Source organism: Abrus precatorius, unplaced genomic scaffold, assembly GCF_003935025.1.
Source record: "Abrus precatorius isolate BTA unplaced genomic scaffold, Abrus_2018 Scaffold8, whole genome shotgun sequence".
Lineage (NCBI taxonomy): Eukaryota > Viridiplantae > Streptophyta > Magnoliopsida > Fabales > Fabaceae > Abrus > Abrus precatorius.
In genome coordinates this window covers 29,826,003-29,848,483 of record NW_020874428.1, presented here as the reverse complement: position 1 = coordinate 29,848,483, position 22,481 = coordinate 29,826,003, and the positions used below count along the sequence as shown (strand labels likewise).

At 31.9% G+C, this 22,481-nt stretch overlaps 4 protein-coding genes across 5 annotated transcripts; 2 read left to right on the top strand and 2 right to left on the bottom strand.

Annotated features, from left to right (window-relative positions):
• The first annotated feature begins 475 nt into the window (after positions 1-475).
• LOC113848159 lies at positions 476-1,741 on the top strand. The gene is made up of 2 exons (XM_027477555.1): positions 476-707; positions 806-1,741. The coding sequence occupies exons 1-2, from the start codon at positions 560-562 to the stop codon at positions 931-933; spliced, it is 276 nt and encodes a 91-aa protein (XP_027333356.1). The 5' UTR covers positions 476-559; the 3' UTR covers positions 934-1,741.
• A 1,656-nt stretch (positions 1,742-3,397) lies between these two features.
• LOC113847018 lies at positions 3,398-12,292 on the top strand. The gene is made up of 12 exons (XM_027475843.1): positions 3,398-3,703; positions 6,580-6,759; positions 7,050-7,160; positions 7,483-7,818; positions 8,394-8,570; positions 8,676-8,960; positions 9,062-9,184; positions 9,347-9,544; positions 9,739-9,992; positions 10,399-10,600; positions 10,848-11,153; positions 11,317-12,292. The coding sequence occupies exons 1-12, from the start codon at positions 3,524-3,526 to the stop codon at positions 11,614-11,616; spliced, it is 2,652 nt and encodes an 883-aa protein (XP_027331644.1). The 5' UTR covers positions 3,398-3,523; the 3' UTR covers positions 11,617-12,292.
• Positions 12,293-12,358: 66 nt separating this feature from the next.
• On the bottom strand, positions 12,359-15,096 carry LOC113874946 (probable prolyl 4-hydroxylase 4). Of its 2 annotated transcripts, XM_027513265.1 has the most exons (8): positions 14,867-15,076; positions 14,728-14,785; positions 14,542-14,646; positions 14,397-14,454; positions 13,506-13,681; positions 13,172-13,174; positions 12,981-13,050; positions 12,359-12,861 (listed from the first exon to the last, which is right to left on the bottom strand). In XM_027513265.1, exons 1-8 carry the CDS (start codon positions 14,995-14,997, stop codon positions 12,566-12,568), a joined length of 897 nt encoding a protein of 298 aa, XP_027369066.1. In that variant the 5' UTR covers positions 14,998-15,076; the 3' UTR covers positions 12,359-12,565. The 2 variants fall into 2 exon arrangements, with proteins under 2 accessions (XP_027369066.1, XP_027369065.1); XM_027513264.1 differs by lacking the exon at positions 13,172-13,174 and having other exon boundaries at positions 14,867-15,096.
• Positions 15,097-16,069: 973 nt separating this feature from the next.
• LOC113874945 (uncharacterized protein At4g15545) lies at positions 16,070-19,641 on the bottom strand. Its single transcript, XM_027513263.1, has 10 exons — positions 19,551-19,641; positions 19,180-19,488; positions 19,039-19,107; positions 18,751-18,807; positions 18,425-18,494; positions 17,664-17,759; positions 17,239-17,499; positions 16,978-17,020; positions 16,472-16,550; positions 16,070-16,384 (listed from the first exon to the last, which is right to left on the bottom strand). Exons 2-10 carry the CDS (start codon positions 19,456-19,458, stop codon positions 16,292-16,294), a joined length of 1,047 nt encoding a protein of 348 aa, XP_027369064.1. The 5' UTR covers positions 19,459-19,488; positions 19,551-19,641; the 3' UTR covers positions 16,070-16,291.
• Positions 19,642-22,481: the final 2,840 nt, after the last annotated feature.

Sequence of the window (22,481 nt, the reverse complement as noted above, 5' to 3'; positions counted from 1 at the left end):
AAAAAGAGATGAGACTTTTGAAATCACTGTATACGAATTAGGAATAAATTTAAAAAATATGACTTTTAAAATTGATTAGAAAATATCAAAATTTATATGAATCAATCATTGATACTATAATGCGTCAAAATTTAAATATATAAATATAGAATATTTTAGCATTAACCATACAATTCAGGATTGATTAATTTCAAATAATAATATTGAAAAATATATGAAACGTTTGATATTAAAGAAATCCTATGACCCATTAAGAGAAAAGGAAAATTATAAAAACAAATTCCCCTATTTTATTAACAAATTTTAAAATTTAACATACAAGACTTATCTCGAAGTCATAAAAGCAAAGTGAAAATAAAATTATAGAAAAGCAGAATTATAATTTGAACAATAAAATAACCTTTGAAAGAACTTGTACGAAGGAATAAAACAGTGACGTGGCAACAAGTGTAGCACTAGAAAGTGGAAATAGGAAGAGAGGAACAGAAGATAGAGATATAGAAGAGGGCTTGTTTGAAGCTCATCTCATCATTGTTTGTTTCATTCATCAGAGAAGAGAATGGCTTCACAGACATCAAGGATTGTTTTCCGCATTGTGATTGTGAGTCTTGTCTTTCTCCTTCTCTTCTACATTGGTCGTCCTCTGTATTGGAAAATCTCCGCTACCGTACACGACATCCGCAACAACAAACAAACTGTTCGACAAGGTATTTTACCCTTTTCATTCTCAATTTCGAATCTTCCTCTCTTCAATTTCTGAATTTTCAATTACCCTTTTTCTCAATTACCCTTCTCCTCACTGCAGGTCTTTCCCAAATCGTCATGGAAGCTCAGAAATCGGTGGGTTGGTATCACGACGAGTCCGACTCAGGGTTTCGTGCTAACACCCGAAAGCTGCTTCTTCATAAGCCCTTTTTCACGTTTTTGGGTTAGATTTTGATTGAGATTTTATTTCTTATTTTCTAATTCATGTTTCTAAGATTTACTTTTGTGGTTCTTTCTTGTCGTATAGTATATAGAGGGACAATAATGAGGTAGACGAATCTTATCTTATTAAATTACAAAATCATTTAGGGGCTTTTCTCTTTTTGTGTTTATTTAACTCGTGATTGTGTTTTATTCATGAATCCATTGATCCTTCTTTAAGGGGAAAAAATTGATTATGTGCGCTTATTAGATTGAGGCTTCTTATAGCTCTATAATTTGGGAAGGGAATAGTTGATTTGGTTAATAGGATTAAGATTGAAATGGGAACCGACAATGTATCCATGTCATATAACAGTTGTTCCCTTCAGTTTATGCTGTAGGATATCCATCTTAGGGAACTGGAGAGAAATGTTTTTCATACTAAGTGCAGGTTCCTTTCCTCAAGTAAGAAGTTTGATAGCAGGATCTAATAAATGTCAATATTAGTATAGTTGTTCAATTGCTGAGATAACAGAGATCTAAGCTTGTGTCATATATCACTGCATTATTGGGTTCTTATTTTCGGCCAGTGGATCTACTAAATTTTGATTTTGTTTAGCCTCTTGTCATCAGTGCTATGCACTCTACTACTCTAGCATGGTAGGTAGAGGCTCTCATGTGGCCAAGGAGAAGCTCCACAGGCCAATTCTTTTAAAGTTTTCCAATTCATATGATAATCAAGTGCAAATTGCCCGAGTTCCTGGCTTCTTCAATTATTATGTTACTCTATTAATTTTTTTGCCGCTCATTCTCTTCCACCAAGTACTCTCGTCGGTTAAAAATGAATAAAAAGATAAAAATTAAAGTGGGATTTTGATGAAGTTAAAGAATAAATTGATTAAGACATATAATTTTAAAGGCTAAAATGGATGGTTAAGTGAAACATAGGATGAATCCTCAAGTATGTGGGGCATCACTGTACGTATAGTTCACGGGGGTTACTACATAAATGTGGATGTGATTAGGGGAAACAGATATTTTCATGTTAAAGTTTTAACATAACAAAGTTATATATCTTTCTTCTAATAGCTGTTAAAACTAAATTCTACCTATTCAATATCTATTACAAGACAGAAACACAACTTTCTGTAGCTGAAAGGATTCCTCGACAACAATGAGAAGAAATGCGGTCTTGTGTAATGAGGCACACGACAATAGCAAAGTCATCTCAACTCACAGTTCGGCAAATCCTTGAGAATGAAACATCGAATCAATCTTATATAAAATATATATTTTTTTATATATTGAACCTATAAAAATTGTAATAAATGTTTTTAATAAATTATTATTATTATTAATTATTCAAACTTATTTTTAAAACTAGAAGTTAACATATTTTAATTTTAAAATAAAAAAGATAAAATTGATAATTATTTACATGAGAATGCAAAAATAAATCATAATTATTTAATTTTATCATTAATGATTAAATTTAAAACATTAAATTGTAGTGATTTTTAACAATTATGTAACTTTTATTAATTTTTAATCTTAACCACGTATATATGATTGTAGTTCTATACTTCTTCTTATATATATAAAAAATCTTACTGTATAAATTCTCTTTCTCTCTCTCTCTCTCCCCATACATAAAGCGAGAACATAACAAACGGAAATATATATAAATGAATCTTAATCATTCAATCTTACTATAAATTATTAAGATTAAAATATAAAAAAGTCCCGTGATAATTTAAAAATTCATTTGAATTTAAAAAAATAATTGAATGATTTTAAAAATCTTTAATATTAATAATTTATATATAATTTTACAGTTTAAATTTAATATTTCTCATATGAAAACTGCATTTTTCACTAAAATTTAAGAGTTTGTTTTAATAATTAAATTATTAGAAAATATTTATATAATATAAAATTTTAAAAATATTTTTTACTAAAAAATAATGATAAGAAAAATAATATTTTTTAAATTAATTATAATTTTTACTCACTTTAAATATAATTTAATTATTTTTTATTTATCTAAACAAGTGAGTAATATATATATATATATATATATATATATGATATGGAAAAAAGGAGGTAAAACATGTGAAATGCCCCGCTGCAAGTTGTCTCTCTTGGAAGCAACTCTCTCGATATTTAATTTATAATAATCCAATATTGACCTTAAAAAATAAAATAAAAACAAAAGAATGGACGTCCCGTAAGAAACGTTGATACGAGAAAAATAAACATATCTGTTGATACATCTATGTCAAAGAAGATACACTGTGAATTGAAGGGAATGAGCGCAGTAATGTTACTCTTTCAGATTCAGTTCTCAAAAGTTAAGGGCCAAGGACCACGTGCTTGCTTCGTGTCTCTATTCCAACACGCTCATTGCGGTGAATGCTCCTCATTTGTTCAAAGACATATACATAAATATCTCATGTTTGCGTTCTTTTCACTATGATTATGTTTCTTTTTATCTTTGTCGTAACAGGAACCAATGAGAGTGATGTATGAGCAAATAGCCCTCGTCGATCAATTTTAGCACAAGACACAGCACGATCCAAACTTTAACCCGGTCGAGGTTTCTGTTGAACGACTGAGAATGTTGTCGGCGAGGTCTCGACCGTGGGTTGCTCTATTGTTAGTGTTGATTGTAGGAACTCTTGGAGGTTCCATGGAGTCCAAACCCCATCGGATTCTCGTGGATACTGATGTTGATACCGATGATTTCTTCGCTTTGCTCTACCTTTTGAAGCTCAACAGATCAGAAATTGAATTGGAGGTGAGCAAATGAAGCTATCCACTGTATAATTATTCATTAGTTTCCTCTGTTTTGTGCCCTTCTTTTTCTAATGCCTTTTCCACCTTGCTTGAATCTTTCTCCAAACGGAATTTTATGAAAATCTCAAGATTTTTCCTTCGAAAAATCTTTCCATTTGAACGTTTTTGAGTTCTACAAAAATGTGTAAAGTTAGCTTCCCAAAGTAAACGAGCTTCTGACCTGTTTGTAAAATATTCCCTTTGCTTTTTTTTTACACTTGAATGAGTTTATTTTATTACTGTTATTTTATCAAACCAATGAATAATTTTTTTACATAATTTTATTTTAATAATTACTGTATGCTTGGTAAAAAATATTAAATGAGATATTAATTAGTATTATAAATAAAAGGTTTAATATAAAAATCTGTAAAGTACTAAATTTTTTATAAAATATAAATATTAATTATTTTCTCCACCAATGTATAATGCCCTTTTTTGTCAGTAATTAATGTATAATGCCTTAGATGTTAAAAAATATATATGAGTTTCAAGACATAAATATAGTTATAACGTGTTTAGAGTCATGTTTGAATAGGCATCAATTTTTACTTTAAGATACGGACTTAGGGTAAGCAACCTAACCTACTTCTAATTAGACGTCATAATGGGTTGTGCATTGGGGAGCTGTTCGGTACAGCCTCGCCTCCTATTATGTTGACTTTTAACAATTTTTTTTAGCTTTGGTATAATTTTTTATTTTTAATAATTTATTATTTTATAAAATAGATATGAATAAAAATATAATAAACACACATTCAATACTTTTTTATTTAATAATAAATAAAATTTTCTAACTTGTATAAAATTATACATGATAGAAAAATATGTTTTTATTATAAATTATAGTATTTAATAATATTAATATATTAAATTGTATCAAAATTATATATATTTTAATAAATATTATATACAAAATTTTATTATATGTCATTATTTTGTTTATTTTAATTTTTAGAGTTGAATTTAAATATTAAAAAAAGTATTATATTAAAGTTATATAAGTATGATAAATATTTTTTTATAAAAAATATTACTATTAGTTTTTTAAATTAAGTTTTTAAATTAAAAATAATTTTTTTAAATTACGTATAAAAAAATATAAAAATAAAGGATAAAAAATTATAGTATTTAAAAATTAATATTATTAGTTCTTTAAACTCCGTTTTGTGTGCCGTGATCCAGACAGGGCAGTCCTCGGCCTCGCTGAGACTGGTTGTATTGAGTGCATTTGAAATAATTTATTAGCAAAGCAAACTTCGTTGAGCGGTTTATTTTTAAATTTTTTTAAACAATTATTTTTAATTCGTATCTGAAAATATATAATAAAATTTTATGCAAACGTTAGAAAAACAAAATATTTAAAATAAAAAGTAATGTCTTTACAGTTGGCAACAGTGGTGTCTCCATGTGCTCTCCAGTTTTCAAATCAAACTTTACGGCTACGGTTCTTAGTTTCTCCTTTCATTTATATAAATAATAATTAAATTCTATTTCGGTAATTAACCTAACTAAACGTTTTTATGTCTTCGTCATTTTGGAACTAACCATAAAGTGAGAGAAAATAATACAAACTCTACGTATTTTTTCTTTATTTAACTTTTTATTTTAAACTCAAATTTTATTTGAAGTTTCAGTTTAATTCTCTATATGTACAAAACAACATTTTAAGCTTTATAATTATAACCTAAAACTCAATTCAAGGGGTCAATACCACGTGAATATCACATAATATACTTTGTTAAGTGGTGAGATAAAACGAATCAAAGTGAAAATATTAAAACCAATAATTAAAGTAGAGAAATAAATAAAAATAAAAGGTAAAATTGAACTCAAAATAAACATAAAGAAAAAGGAAATCATTTTTTATTTTCTTTATAGAACTTATAAAATATAGACAGTCTCAATCCAACTTATATTTGTTGTGAACTTGGAGCCTTTTTTTTTTTTAATCACATCACATTTTTTAATCGGTTGAATTGGAATTTGGCCTGATTATTAATTTCAATAACTTAAGAAACCGATAAAGAATTTTTTTTTAAGAATTGCTGTAAAAAATTGATTTGAATAGTTTTTTTTAATATTTTTAAAATTTTAGTTTAAAATAAATATAGACCCATATATATTATTTATATACAGATATTATTATTTATTAAATATTATATTATTAGATATATTATGCAATATTATTTTTTTATTTTCTTACAATTAATAGTTGGATCATGATTGAATCAATGAATTGTAAATCAGAATTTTTATCGGTTAAATAACTAGGTATATTTTAAAAAATATTGAGTTGACAAAAAAATCAAAGAAAATGATGTACATAAAATAAAGAGAAAAAAAAAAGGAAAATGTAAAGAGGAGGAAAGGAGAATAAAAGAGAAAATCTATCTTCAACGAAATAAAGATAAAGGCTAAATTATATTCATGTTTTTTTGAAGTTTAACAAAATTTTATTTTGTACTATTTTGATATCTTTTTATTCGTATAATTGTATTAAAAATTAAAATGATTTATGTAATAAAAAAAACTATACAGTGTTGTATATTGTTAAGAGAAGTTTGTACAGAACAAAAGAAAATACTAAACCTCAAAGGATAAGAATGTAATTTATCCAAAATAAAAACGACGGATGAAAAAATATATCAAGTATATATATATGTGTGTGTGTTCAAATTTACATATTTTAATTTGTATCTTACTAAATTAATTAAAATGTTAAAGCCTCATATCAAAAAAGTTATAATTAAGGTAAGTATTAAACCATTTCCCACATTTGTTTATCAACTGGTGATGGATCCATTTTTTTTTTACGGTCTGGTGCTAAATTTTCAGGGTGTCACCATCAATGCAAATGGTTGGACCAGTGCTGGGCATGCTGTTAATCAAATTTATGACCTACTTTACATGATGGGGAGAGATGATGTCGCAGTTGGAGTGGGAGGTGAAGGTGGGATACTTGAAAATGGTACCATACTCCCTGATGTTGGTGGATATCTACCAATTATAGAACAGGTTCATGTTTTTACTATATATGTTGTCCTTTTCTGAAACTTGAGTTTCCATAAATGGACAGTGTAGTCAAGACCCTGCTCCACAGTGCCATTCATAATTTGCAAAAGTAAATAACTAAAAAAAATACATTTATATTTTTCAGTTTTATTACTGTTAAAGAATGTTAATAATATACACATTATTGTTAATTCATTCTTTATTACTAATTAGGATTTTTAAAGATTTATAAAATATTAATAATCAGGAATTTTTGTGTTGTGATGATATGTTAATTCAATGTTGAATATCAGGGGATGACGACAGTAGGAGGTTGCAGCTACAGGCGGGCCATTCCTGTGGGTCTTGGAGGCCGCTTAGATATCGATTCAAATTATGGTATCAGGAAAGCTTTCCTACCACAGGTATATGCATATTGTAGAATAAGACATCTCAAGTCTTTCATCAACCATTAAGCATGTACCCAAAAATCCACCTTTGCATTTAGGCAATAAATTTTAACATCTGATTCCATTTGGGTTTCCCATTTGCTTCGTTTATTATTAATCCAAAATTTCCTTCATTGAGTAGATAACTTATTAAATTGTACTATTATAATGTTCAATTGAACTTGATAACAAAAGAGGGTTGGTTGCTTTATATATTCAGTTAATTCGTTTGTTTTAATTTTCGATAGCCTAATTACTTACTGTACTCATTTGCTTGCTAATTTAATCATGAAATCAGGGAGAAAGAAAATACTGTCCACTGCAACAACCAACGGCTCAGCAAGTGTTGATCGAAAAAGTATCTGCAGGTCCCATAACTTTGCTTGTGATTGGAGCACATACGAACATTGCAATTTTCCTAATGAATAATCCACACCTAAAGAAAAATGTGGAACACATTTATATAATGGGTGGTGGCGTGAGATCAAGCAATCCCACAGGGTGTTGCCCCAAAAATGCTTCATCTTCCTGCGTGCCTCGGCAGTGTGGTGACCGTGGCAATATGTTTACGGATTATAATACTAACCCTTATGCAGAGTTCAATATATTTGGAGACCCTTTTGCAGCATACCAGGTGCCACATTTCCACATGCATAAAACCAATTCTTGCTTCAAAGAAATTATTAACATACATTAGTCAGTAATCAGTGAATTGCGCAAGTAATATACGTTGTGCTGGTTTATTTATTTAACTCTTCGAAGCCATTTTATTTACTTTCATATAAATCAATTTTTTAGAAAAATCATTAAATTTAAGATATTTTAAATCCTAAATAACACCATTAATGTTCTATTTATTGATATTTCACAAAGAATAAAATGTTTTTTTAGCTTCATTTGAAATATATGTTAATCATTATTGTTTACTTAAATGTCAACTGCGCCTAACTTGGCATTCTTCTTCTCAAGGTTCAAATCCATGTATGTTGTGATGAAAAAAAGTTTTATGGGTAGTCCTTTTTAAAAAAAGAAAAAAGAAAAAAGTGTTTTATTATTTATCTAAAACATGTTTTAAAATTTTTATAGCAATCAAATGCATTATAAGACATTTATATCTTTTAGGTTTATTCAAATACACTCTGTATCAGACAAAAAACCCTGTGCATAGCTACGTTCATGAATCATGAAAAATTATATATAATTTTTTAGGTGGTTCATTCTGGAATTCCCGTCACCCTTGTTCCTCTTGATGCAACAAACACAATCCCCATTAATGAAGACTTCTTTAATGCATTCGAAAAGAGTCAAGACACATACGAGGCACAATACTGTTTCAAATCCTTGAAAATGGCTCGTGATACTTGGTTTGACAACGAATTCTATTCGGTAATTTTTCAATGAATTTATGCATGCCTATTATTTTCTGTTACTATTTAACATTTACTTTGTTTGATGAATACCCAAAGTACTAATATTCATTGTTGGTGGCAGAGTTATTTTATGTGGGACTCTTTCGCAGCTGGTATAGCCGTCTCAATCATGAGCAAACCCAATAACCAAAAAGGAGAAAATGAATTTGCTGAAATGGAGTTTATGAACATAACTGTTGTTACTTCTAACAAACCCTATGGAATATCTGATGGCTCCAACCCATTCTTTGATAACCTACAAGTTCCTAAGTTCAATCTAGCAAAGGGTGGGGTGCATAGTGGTCACATTCAACAAGGACTTAGAGATCCACTTTGCTTTGTGAAGAATGGAAAAGGGAGATGTCAGGTATTGCTTTCCCTTTTAGGTTGCTTCGTAACTTATACACATTATCACGTATATATGTATAGTAAATGCTATATGTGTGATCACTGTAACATGTTCTATAGGATGGTTTCACAATGGAGACACGTGGTCCAGACTCAGTGAGGGTACTTGTTGCCACAAAAGCAAAGCCTAACCGAGATGTTGGAAGCTTACTTGACAGAGAATATTTTATAAGCTTCTTGGATGTATGTTCACTTTTTCGGTATATTGTGAGGAAAAACGTGCACTTACATTATAAGTTGACTAGGAAAAAAAAACTATTACTGAATTATTTGTGCTTAGAATGTGTGGATTTTTACAACGATAAATGTATATGAATCTGACATTTGTATTTTGTTGGGTCAAAGGCTCTAAAGCGGCCACAAAATGCTGGAAAGTTCAACTTCACAAGACAGTTTCCTTACTACAGAGAAGTGACTTACAAGCCAGATTTTCAAAATATAAAACTGGGGAAACCTGTTGTATTTGACATGGACATGAGTGCAGGAGATTTTATGGCTCTATTTTACCTCCTAAAAGTGCCTGTTCAAGTAATCGACCTTAAGGTATTCTGATTTTTCTTTTTTTATTGTTTCTTTGAATTAATGTTCTATATGGTAAATGAAATATTGACAAGATAGGAAAAGGTTCATGCCAAAATGAAAAACTCTTTATGATTTTAGCTCAATCAAGAACCTTTCTACATCTAATTTGTCAACCTTTTCTGTTCTTTTGTTGAATTGTATATGTTTTGAACCAGGCAATCATTGTGAGCCCTACTGGATGGGCTAATTCAGCAACTATAGATGTCATCTATGACTTACTTCACATGATGGGTCGTGATGATATTCCAGTTGGTCTAGGAGATGTCTTTGCAATGAATCAGTCAGATCCAATATTCTCAGCTGTTGGAGATTGCAAGTATGTTAAAGCCATTCCCCATGGGAGTGGGGGGTTTCTGGATTCTGACACTCTTTATGGTTTAGCTCGTGAATTACCACGCAGCCCAAGAAGGTGCTTTTTAGTTACTTTTATGCCTTTAGATTGCTCATCAAACATTATTGAAATCGTGTGTAGGCTATGTGGAATGGAAGATGTTATTTGGAATTGAAATTGCTATATGAATTTACAATGCACCACGCCATGTCGGTACACAAAATCTGACAAAAGAAGCAAGGGTAATGCATGTTGTGAAGAAAAAACAGTGAAAGAATTATTTTCCTTGAATAATATAATAATAATAATTTGTGAAATTCGCTATTTTAACTTTTTCACTAATAATTAGGACTTAACTTCGTTTGAACTGTGCATTCTGTAACTTAGTCACCTTCTAATGTGGCGTTTTACTGGCTTGCTTGCCCGAAAATTTTTCCAGTGTTTTGTTACGAGCTATTGACTAACTCATCAGGAACAATTTCAGGTATACAGCAGAAAATTCTGTTAAGTTTGGAGCACCTCGGAATACAGATCACCCTGAACTCAGACAGCCACTAGCCTTGGAAGTTTGGGAATCTATATTGCTAAAAACTGATCCAAAGTCTAGGATTACCGTATTAACCAGTGGGCCCTTGACTAATTTGGCAAAGGTTGTATCGGTGAAAGACATAAGCTCTAGAATTCAGGTGAGTTATATAGTATATATTTGTTAGCATGTTTTTGGAATTGGTATATTATATATATCATCAAGAACGATCAGCTACTACAGACGTGGACTTGAGAGTAACCCCTGAAAATATTTCTGGTAATTTGGGTAAAAGTTACTAACTTTTAGCCAAAAGGAACCACTTAATTCTGCACTGAACATTTTGCCAATGCAGATTATTACAATATGCACTGATAGCATGGAATAACAATTCCCAAATGTTGCAGGAGGTTTATGTAGTGGGGGGGCACATAAGCAGCAACCCCAATGACAAAGGAAATGTCTTTTCTGTTCCTTCCAACCAATTTTCAGAATTCAATATGTTCCTGGATCCTTTAGCAGCTAAGACAGTGTTTGAATCAGAACTTAACATCACACTCATTCCACTCAGTACCCAGCGCAAGGTAACTTCATTTTCAACTACTATAGGCTGGTTACGTGGGACACAAAAAACACCTGAGGCTGTTTTTTCCGAGCGTCTGCTGTCAAGGTTATACCGGTTAAAGCAAATCAATAACAAATATCAGCATATGGTACAAGTTCCTGTCTACAACTAATTTATTTTGTCTACCTTAGTCCTCTTTAACATCATCAACGTCAGCGGTTATTCTAAGACATGTTTATTGTTTGTGACACAAAAAGGAGAATAACCAACTTTAGAATCATTTTAATATATTTTCTCCTTTGACTTTGCAGGAAACATTTTTGGGGGAAATTCTAGGTGCAGTTGTCCTGGCTGATAGCCCTTCAAGTCTTAATCCGAAATTTGAGGTAAACCCTATTAAAGTCTTGGCTGATGGCATTGAATCCAGTGATGGAAAAATTGAGGTGGATGAGAAACATGGAAAATTAGTGAGAATTTTAAGCAGTGTGGATGCTAAGGCTTATAATAATTTGTATGCAAACAAGCTTGGAGATCAGCAACAAACAGCTAAGATAGCCAGCTTTAAAGAACAGAGGAAAGAATGGAGTCATCCTCACGATTACCAAGCTTGAGGCTACTCATTTCTGATTCTCCAACAATAAATTCGACACCTGTGACGTACTGCAACATTCTGATTTGAACGAAACACTAACGCAGTCCAAACCCATACTTTCACTTTTGATACCAATGAAATAGCACGGTGTCTTATTTATGAAAAATATTGTCGTCGACTATTATGTTTGATTTTGAGTATCTAAAAGTAATATTAAATGGGTGTTTAAAAAATTATAATTTTTATATTTTTTTTAACTTAAGTTGTTTATCCAAATATTTTCTAATTTTTTTTAAAAAATAGGTGTTTATTATATCATAAATGCAAAAATATAATAAATATTTTTTATAAAAAATTATCATTTTTGTATATTTAAAGTTAAGCCTAAAAACGATTAACAAAATTTTTATATTTTTAAACAAATCAAGTTTTAAATTTGACTTTATTTTAATGAAACTTAAGCATTATAGATTTTTTTCACAATTTAAACTTGAATTTTAAGTATTTGCTCGACTTAACTTTTTTAGACTGCCAAGTGTGATCACGATCCCTTTTCCTGCCACTCACATTCTCAAAAGTAGCTTGCAACGACATTTGTAAATATTTTTTTGGGTACAGAATTTCTTTATCTTACTGAATTCACACTGTAAAGTAAATTATATTTCATTATTGTTTGGAAATATTAAAATTGTCATTGAAAATAATTTTTAATTATTATTATTATTACACTAATAATTAATTATTTATAGTTGTTCGTCGTTTTATTCATACAAAATAACCCATGTAAAAAAAGCAGAATCCCGGATGAACAACTCAGTTCTGCCACTTGAAGAAGCCAGGCGGTGTGCCTGAAAAGCTATCCATTACAATGACGTATAACTAATTTACAATCCAGGAAAGAACCAATTGAAATTTGAAACCCGGTGGCAGAAAACCATGTGGAATCTGGAAAGCATCGAGTAAAATTTCTAACATGCCTTGCAACTCTTCCTACAGTACCCAGGAAGGTCTGAAGATCCAACCATATACTCAGGATTGTTAGTACATTCTCCAAGGGAAGCCCATCTCTCACAGCTTACATGCTGATCAGAACAGTCCCCTCCAGCACCCACCGTCTTATCAAACGAGTCAACGTGAATCCATTTTGTTGCTGACCATTTCTCACCTTCGATTACTGGGCATCCTGCATGGAGACTGCTAGTGTCTGGGGTTGCATTTGTGTGAAGACTGAAAAAGAGAAGTGCATCCCCTCTACGCGGTTTCACTATGCAATGCCAGGTAAGAAGAGAAAAACAACTATAAAACCTTAAGTTGATCGGCAGACATATGAAACTATAAAAGAGAGGAAGACCCGTAAAAGTAATTACTTATCCAATTGCTAACCTGCTATTCCTTTTTTGGCACATTCAGAGAGATCACTATATGTTTCAGAACCTTTGCGACGTGGAGATTCCTGCAAGAATGAAAATTCAGAAGCAAAATAGCTATATATCAATGGAATAAAAGATAGTAAGGAAGAGTGCAGTGCCAGAGTGCATAACATGTACTTTTACATGTACAGTTAAATCATATACTCCCTTCAAGCATCCAAACAAGGGGTCCCCCGGTCAGAAACAGACTTTTATCTACAAATTTACTGCTCAGTTTCTAAGGCGTTCTCTATTTGTTGTCATAGAAATAGCATAGTATACGAGAACAATTCATACTGATTTGGCACACTGAAAAAAAGAATCATTCATTCTGATAAATTCAACTGGCACTTAAAAAAGGGCACTAACCCAGCTGGACACGAAGACCATTCAATCAAAATTTTATTTTTTATTTTTTTACAAACTAGACATGATTTTTCAAATATATAATTTAATTCCGAGGAAAGACATGCATCAATTATTGATTTTCTATACAAACCTCTGCAGAAGGGAACACTGTTTCACCGCCTTTGGTCACATCAGTGAGATACATGAGAACAGTCGCGAAACGGTGTCCACCCCGAACTATGTTAACTTTATCAGTGAAGTAATCATAATGCGGGTCATATTTCTGTCCATGCTCATATCTCAATACCTGTATATCTTCCCCATTTTCTGAAATCCAATGACAAAATATAAGGAAACTGACTAGTGCCTGTAGTGAGAGAGGACAAGATAGGGAAAAGAATCTTGAACATTTTCATCATTTAACTGATCGTACAAACACGAGTTCATTCTCTTCTGCAGTTCCAAACTTTGCAAATTGCAGGTAGCACAATAATTTAAAATATGAAAATAGTTTTCACATAAACACTATTGATTCATAAGTGAAGGGTAGACTACTCTTCTGATCCTCACATCACTTTCAGTGTGGGTCATCCTATTTTCAATTGTCTCAATCAAATCGTAAAAGGTTTTTTTTTGGCCAGTTTTTACCTGCTCATTGAAATACTTCTACCTTTCTCGTTCAGCTGAGCAACTGAAAATAGTCATGTTTACTTTATTATAGAGCAATCTATTTTTATTTTTTATTGCCCTTTATTAATTAACTTGAAATTCAGCAAGCCATTAATAATGATCACAGAAAATCTTGAAATTTATTGTCCTATATCGAACTCCGCATTGGTCATAAAAAATCAAACATCATAAAACTAGAGGCTAATAAATTGGTGACAACGCTAAGAATAATTATTGTGGACCCATCAACAAGCAAGTAATAATACAAACCACTGACAATAGACAAAAGATCTATCTGAAGTTAGAGGAAGTAAAAATACTAGTACACACAATAATTTCATGGTGATTGGTGATTCGATATAGGGAGTAGCACCTTTAGGAAGAAAGGTCCATGATGAAATCTTGTCCTCAATACCGGCAATAATAGGATCCTATGAATAAAAAAAAATCAAGATAAGAAATAAGAAAAATTGAAGAGTTCATTCTACTCATCAGACAAACAGAAACGAGAAGGGAACCTTGTTCTTAGGAATGAACATGCCAGAGCTTGTTCGAACATCACTTAACTGGCTCCCTCCAGAGAGATTATCCGCTACGGCAGATCTCTTAAGCTCAGATTTGGCCTACATGAACAACACTAAATTAGACAACATAAAATTTGAGTGCATCAGAGTCACTGTTTAGGCATAGAAATGAATACTCACTACAGAGATCAAGTGGTCGCATTCCAAATCCGTGAGGAAACCTTCATAAACGAAAGCTCTGCACGTGTGGATTTGAATTCCATAAAGTTAAAGCATGGAATCGACGCAAACAGAGAAAGGAATGGAAAAGAGAGCCTACCTTGGCTTCCAGGAAATCTGTTTGACCTTAGAAGGGTTGATGATGGAGCTAGCGGAACCCGCGTAGGAACTGCAGACTTCATTGGACTGGGAGATCAGCAACAGGAATAGCAAAATCCAAACCCTACTCATTTTCGGATTCCGATTCGCACTTTAATTTTCCCGGAAAATGATTTCTCTCTCCTCCTTCTTTCTTTTCTCTTTCTAAAATCATTCCAAATCCAAGTCGCCGAGCGGGAGGGGTAGTTTACTAGTTTTTGTTTTTGTGTGGGACGGGACTTCGCTAACCTTTTCACTTCCCTTTGTTTAAAAATCTTCTTTTCCAACATTAGTTTTTAAGTAATATTTTTCACAACAATTTCAGTTTTTTTTCACTTTTAAAATATTGACAAAGCGTATTGATAATACTAAATATTATATTTTTTTATTAAAATAATCATTGTTAATTATTTGAACATAAGTTAATATTTTCCCAATTTTGATAAAGCACTTTTAATATATGCATTGATAAAAATATAAAGATTGAGATAAACATAAGTTACACACTGTTAAATATAATGTTCAAAATTTAATGTTGAAATTTACATAATTTATTTTTTCCTGTGAAATATTGGAGGAAAGTGGCACTATATTTTTTGGCAAAATTTAAGTAAAATACAATGTAGTATTATCGCCACTGTTTTTCAATAAATTTAAAACCTTAATTAATTTAGAAATTTACGTTAAATTTTAAACATCAATATTTATTGGATAGATTATTAATATAAAATTTCAATGGTAACGGATGTAATTCTAAATAATACTTATAAAATTGTACCTAAGATTTATGTTTTTTTTATTATATTGGTTTTAGACTTATTCATCCCTTTTATATTTGATGGCACAATAGTTTTTTACAAACTGAAGACTAATTTTTAATTTAATAAATATTTTAAGCTTTAATTTATTTTTAAATAATTCTTAGATTTTTACTCTCTCTTTTACCAATAAATACATTAACTTAATTGTCAAACATTATCTTTATATCTAGCTCAAGATTTTTCAACCACTTATTTCGTATATACAATAATTATTCGAAACAAACTTATGCAAATATATCATTACTCAAGGATCCAAGCACCCCCCCCCCCCCCCAAAAGAAGTTGCACCATTGTATATGGATTTTATATTCACAAAACCCTCACAGACTCTAGAAAAAAGTGTATGCATTAAATCCCTACAAGGAAACCACTGCAATCCTTTGGTCCAACCAAGAAATGTCATTCATCCATTTAAATGTACAGGCGTTCATGTTCAAAAAAATGACTTTATTAGACAATAACTAACGTGATAATCTAATATACAGAGGGGTAAAAAGGAGTTGCTATATGGAGACGATAGCATAAGTTATTACAAACTCGGTATAAAACTTCCCTAATGCACAATGTCAATGGGCATTGCGAGTAATCAATCCCTCAAATATTGTGTAAAGGTCCTTGTTTTCGGGCCCAAAAATTTCATCAGCTTTTCGTAACGTCTCCTGTAATTTTACATACAGAGAAACAGGTGTCAATTAACAGAAAGGGGAAGCATGAAATGAAAGAGGAAACAAGACAGGAGGAATTACCTCTCTTGTTTGTTTATGGGAATTCAGTTCCTTAACATTTGCCAAGAATGAACCAAACTGCTCGTAAGACAAACGGTTCCTAAACATAACAAACACGATATTAAATATAAGACCCAATTATTTAGCCCCGACCACGTGCTGTTAGACGATACTGACATAATCGATTCAATTTGACAAAATGATGAACTATTCACTGTAGCATGGATAATTCAAATATTTTGTAAAATGTGTAAGATGAGATTATTTTGATTAGAGGGGTTAAACAGATTGGAACCACTTCGTAAATCACGCTTATAGCAAATTGTTTGATAGGTGAAATTACTTATAATAACTGGTGGAAGTTAGCTAAAACCACGGATTCTGCCAAGTTCTTAAATTATGGAACATCATGCCCGTGTACACGTGTTTATGTTCTCGAATTAAATCTATCGGTGTTGCCATTAATCAGTAGAACATCAAGTTTCTGAATTAAGTTCCACAATTTTCAATGTTGCAAAGGCCCTCACCTGACTTGGCGAAAGAATTCCTTCCCATCCACCCGCGTCCGTCCTATCAAACACAGTAAGAAAATATAAAATGAGAGATAAAGTTGTGATATAATTAAAACATTCTTCGTAAGGCTGCAGTGTTGGAAAATATTAAGCATTTCATTCATCATATGCACGCAAGATCCAAGAAAATATTCCAATACAGAGTGATCTAATGAAACATTTCTAAATACAATCTATTTACACAAATGCAGAAGTAATAGAGATGGAAGAACTAACCAGTTTGTGATCCTGTTACTGGGTCGGAGCTTGATATTGAACCGTGACTTGAGGACATCGAGGAAAACACTGAAGACCTATCATCATACATGCCTCTTGAGGGTGAAAAGGAAATTGAATGTCGCCTTGGAGACCCAGGTTTAGATGTTCTTGTAGGTGAAATTGATGCAGACAGACTAGGAGGGGAACCAGGGGGAGTAATCCGAGGGGTGGAAGTTTGAGATGCTAAGAGGAGACTAGGTGGTACTCTAGGTCTTATGGCTGCACTTAGAACAGAAAAGAAATGCAAGAGGGTAAGGATACACATACAAATAATAGTTGTTCATATTTTAGCAATATCAAAACAGACATGCCATACTATCGTCTTTGGTAATGCAAATTGAGATGTATGCATATCCATTCCCTCAGTAAATGATGACACATACCATCAGATTCTTGATCCTCTGCAAAAGTATTTCCTGTATCAGAATTATTGGTTTGCGTTGAAGAAGATATAGACGGTGGCAATGCAGCATCGTTATCTGCAATAAAATGAGAACTTCTCAAAACTGAAAATGAGAAAAGTGCAGCTGAAGGACCTCAATGTAATGTTCCATTCTGCAAAAGCACGAAAAGGAGGGCTATAGAGGTGAAAGCCACAAAGCACTCTTATGCAATATTGTGAGTTGGATCCTGGTAAACTGAAACTTTGCCTTTTTTTCTTTCCAAACATGGCACTGTCCACCCCAAGGAAAGGGAGAGGATCTAAATCCTAATAGTTTATGCATTATCATTGCCATTGTTAAGAGTTTAAACCAATGGAAAATTGAAAACACATGTGCTAGTGCTGGCATTGAAATGATAAGATACTGACTGCATATCCAAAGTAAAAAAGTATCGTATATGCCTTAAACGGTATTTCATAGTGTTACAGCCAGCAGTTTTCTGAAATGCATGTCAATTTCTCTATATAGTTCCAATCCTTACGAAATGGAAATGAGATTGTAAGAATTTGACGTTGCTATATTGATAATGCGTCTACACTAGAAAAAGAAAAGAAAAACTCAGCGCTCTAGAATTCATTGCATGAATAAAATAAATTAAACAAGCAGCTTAAAAGAGAATGCAATTTACAAAAGGCACCAAGCAATAATAAAAAGAAATGCAATGTTGTAGAGGTGGATAGCATGCAACAAGTTGGAAGTACCTCCAAACTGCGACGAGGAAGTCAAACTTGATTGACTCTGCATTTTAGCAACAATGTCTGGAGCTCCTCCCTATGCCAAACATCAGTAGAAGCCAAATGTTATATTTAGGAAATACCCTTGAAACAAATAGCATAAGGTAGTAGAATAAAAAAATTATCATGACAATAAAGTATAAATCAGTAAGATAGGACAAGACAAATTATCCTCATTAAATTCTCACACAAAGAATACCGAACTCTCCTCATTAAACTCAAAACTAAAAAGTTAACGAACACAGAACTTTTTAATCAGACAGCAACGTTCAATAACTGTAACCGTAACTCACAGAATTATCATCATCCTCCTGAAGTGATTGCATAAGCGTCCTTCTGAAAACCTCCAACTGCATGCATTTACACGAAGTGCTCGTAAGTCCAAAAGCCATCCACAACCACAATCCATATACATTATAATCCCAAAACGATTCAATTTCAACTCTAACAATAGAAATGCAGTTTATTTTCCATTTCACTGTCATTTCCATGTTTAATTTAAACAAAATTACAAAACCAATACAATAAAAAAATAAATCAAAATTCAGTATTTGCAATAAATAAACCCCAGTAAAATGCACCTTGGAGACATCTCGATTGAGCTTTTTGACGGTGTTGGAAAGCGAAGCATTCTCCTTGAGCAAGCTCTCCTGTAACCTCAAGCACCAAAATACACAAATAAGTAAGAGAGAGAGAGAGAGAGAGTCAAAGTTGGTTGGGACCTTATCCTGTTCGGCGCGAACGAGTTTGTCGGCGGTTTCGGAGAGGGAGGCGTCGAGAGACTCAAGCTGAGATTGAAGGTCGGCGATGAGGTTATCCTTGTCGGCGATCTTGACGCGAAGTGTGGACAACTCGGATTCGAGGGCGTTGACACGTGTCGATAGCGCAATGGAGGTGATCTTGCGGGCCACATCGAGTTGCTGGAATGGATCTGACGGTAGAACTTGCACCACCTCCTCGGGAAGATCGAAGTTGGTACTACCACCCGATTCCGCCGCCATCGCGTGCTTAGCGTTACCTCCTCTTTCTAACTTTAATATATTATTATTATTATTATTCTTATTATCATAATCCAATCATGGGCACTACTCACTTTTCTTTGTTTATTTAATCTTTGGGTTTCTGTGCTGCGTGACTTCGAGGGTGTTGTTCTGTTCCTGATTTGGTTGGTATAAAGATTGGCTCGTCACATGGATGGAGTGTTGTTTTTTTAATTTATAATCATGTTTTGGGCCAAAATATGTGGCTCCGCAGGGTTCGAAGATGGATAGGATTCCAAGAAGAGACAAAGGAGATTAGTGGTTGTTCCTTCTACCTTGTAATTCTTCTGTCACTTCTCAGGGCAAAATTGACTCGCATAAATAGTGAGAAAATAATTCACTGTTAATGTTTAATACTTTTATAAAACGACGATAAAATTATAAAAAAAAATAAAGAGACGAATATGAATATGAAGAGGAAGAGAGAATTTTAATTTTATTTCACATCTCTTCAAAACAAATGAGACACCTATTTATAAGCCTAAAACTATAACTGAAGAATCATATCTCTTTGAATGAGAATTAAACAAAATAGTTACAAATTTGTAAGTTATAAAGAATAAGAAGGAGTTATGAATATAGACATTTATTTATATAATAATTCATAACACTCTCCCTTGAATATCCATTATTTGAGAATATGTTTCATAACATCTAATTAGGAGAAATTCAATGAGATAAAACTTAAGAAAAATACATTATTATTTACGCTATTACATGCTGCCTCATTAAAAATCTTGCCAGGAAAACCCAATGAAAAAAAATCATAGCTAAGGAAAAAAGAGTGTAAAGCGTATTAATTCTCCTCCTCATGTGGACAATAATTTCGAAGACGACGAAGTCCAATCTTGTGAACTACTTGTTCAAAAGTTTTACTTGAAAGTGACTTTGTGAAAATATCTGTTAGATTCTCACATGAACGAATTTGTTGAATATTTATATCACCATTCTTTTGAAGATCATGGGTAAAAAAGAATTTTGGAGAAATATGTTTTGTTCTATCTTTTTTAATGTACTCTTCTTTCAATTGAGAAATACATGCAACATTATTTTCGCATATAATTGTTGGGGTCATTTTTTATGAAGATAAACCACAAGTTTCTTGCATATGTTGAATCATAGATTTTAACCAAACACATTCTCGACTTACTTCATGTAATGCTAAAATTTCTGCATGATTGGATGATGTAGCCGTTATAGTTTGTTTCATAGATCGCCATGAAATGGCTGTACCACCACATGTAAACAAATAACCTGTTTGTGATCTACCATTATGTGGGTCAGACAAAAAATCTGCGTCTGCATAACCAATCAACTCAGATTTAGATTTGTTTGGGTAAAATAAACACATTCATTGTACTTTTAAGGTAACGAAATGCATGTTTAACTCCATTCTAATGTCTTCTTGTAGGTGAAGAACTATACCTTGTTAATAAGTTAACAGCAAATGATATATCAGGTCGTGTATGATAAGCAACATACACTAAGATAAGGTACTTCAGGACCTAGTAGTTCTTCATCCTGTTCTCGAGATTTGAAAGGATCTTTGTTTACATCTAGTGACCTTACAACCATTGGAGTACACAAGAGATGTGATTTATCCATATAAAATCGTTTTAACACTTTTGAAGTATAAGTTTCTTGATGCATAAAAATTTCATTCTTTACATATTCAAGTTGTAATCCAAGACAAATCTTTGTCCTTCCAAGATCCTTCATTTCAAATTCTTTCTTTAAGTAATTTACTGTTTTTGAAATCTCTTCAGGAGTTCCAATAATATTTAAATCATCAACATAAACAACAATTATTACAAATTCATTATAAGATCTTTTTATAAAAATGCATGGACAAATAGGGTCATTTTTATATCCTTCCTTCAACAAATATTCGCTAAGGCGATTATACCACATGCGTCCAGATTGTTTCAATCCATAAAGTGATTTATTCAACTTGATTGGTTATAGAATTTGAATTGTATGCATCTGATAAATTAAAACCTTCAGGGAGTTTCATATAAATGTCATTATCAAGTGAGCCATACAAATAGGCTGTAACAACATTCATTAATCGCAAATCGAGTCCTTCATTTGCTGCTAAACTGACCAAGTATCGAAAAGTATTTGCATCCACTACAAGTGAATATGTTTGTTCAAAATCAATACCAGGTCTTTGCGAAAAATCTTGGGCAACAAGTCGTGCTTTATATCTCACAATTTCACCCTTTTCATTTCGTTTTTGCACAAAAACCCATTTATATTCGACTGACTTTATATCTTCAGGTGTAAGAACTATAGATCCAAAAACTTGACGCATTGTAAGCGACTTTAATTCTTCCTCAATTCCAACTTTCTATTTTTTTCCAGTCACTTTTTTGTCTATACTCATTGACTGATTTTGGTTCATAATCATCTATATCAGATATCACATCCAATGTTACATTGAATGAAAAAATATCATTAATATTGACTTCATTTCGATTCCATTGTATTCTATTCATTACATAATTTATTGAGATCTCTTTATTTTCATCATTTTTAGGTACTTGTGTTTTTTCGAGAACTAAAATATTAATTATGTCTGATGACTCTTCTAGAGTCTTTACATCCTCATTTTGGTCACCTTGATTCTTACTTCCTTTTTTTTTTGAGGATTTTTATCTTTGGAACCAAAAGGTCTACTACGCTTCATACGTGATTCAGATTGATTTGCAACATTAGATTGTCCAATCAGAACATTGATTTTAATTGGAGCATTAGTAGCCGGGACATATGATTTAGTCACTGTTTTTGGATTTATAAACACATTTGGTAGTTGGTTAGTTAAACTTTGCAAATAAATTATCTTTTAAACTTCTAGTTCACACTATTTTGTTCGAGGATCAAGATGAGATAAAGATAATTCATTTTAACTTATCTCTTTTTCCAAATATTTATTTTCTCCTCCTAAAGTAGGAAAAAATGATTCATCAAAATGACAATCAGCA

Coding starts and splice junctions, on each gene's coding strand:
- LOC113848159 (XM_027477555.1), top strand. CDS start 560: ATGGCTTCACAGACATCAAGGATTGTTTTCCGCATTGTGATTGTGAGT. Junction 708..805: donor CAAACAAACTGTTCGACAAG/GTATTTTACCCT, acceptor TCCTCACTGCAG/GTCTTTCCCAAATCGTCATG.
- LOC113847018 (XM_027475843.1), top strand. CDS start 3,524: ATGTTGTCGGCGAGGTCTCGACCGTGGGTTGCTCTATTGTTAGTGTTG. Junction 3,704..6,579: donor GATCAGAAATTGAATTGGAG/GTGAGCAAATGA, acceptor CTAAATTTTCAG/GGTGTCACCATCAATGCAAA. Junction 9,993..10,398: donor TTACCACGCAGCCCAAGAAG/GTGCTTTTTAGT, acceptor GAACAATTTCAG/GTATACAGCAGAAAATTCTG.
- LOC113874946 (XM_027513265.1), bottom strand. CDS start 14,997: ATGAGTAGGGTTTGGATTTTGCTATTCCTGTTGCTGATCTCCCAGTCC. Junction 13,682..14,396: donor ATGGACCTTTCTTCCTAAAG/GTGCTACTCCCT, acceptor ATTGGATTTCAG/AAAATGGGGAAGATATACAG. Junction 12,862..12,980: donor TGCCAAAAAAGGAATAGCAG/GTTAGCAATTGG, acceptor GGCATTGCATAG/TGAAACCGCGTAGAGGGGAT.
- LOC113874945 (XM_027513263.1), bottom strand. CDS start 19,458: ATGGCGGCGGAATCGGGTGGTAGTACCAACTTCGATCTTCCCGAGGAG. Junction 19,108..19,179: donor TTCGCGCCGAACAGGATAAG/GTCCCAACCAAC, acceptor TTGAGGTTACAG/GAGAGCTTGCTCAAGGAGAA. Junction 17,500..17,663: donor AGAGGATCAAGAATCTGATG/GTATGTGTCATC, acceptor TTCTAAGTGCAG/CCATAAGACCTAGAGTACCA.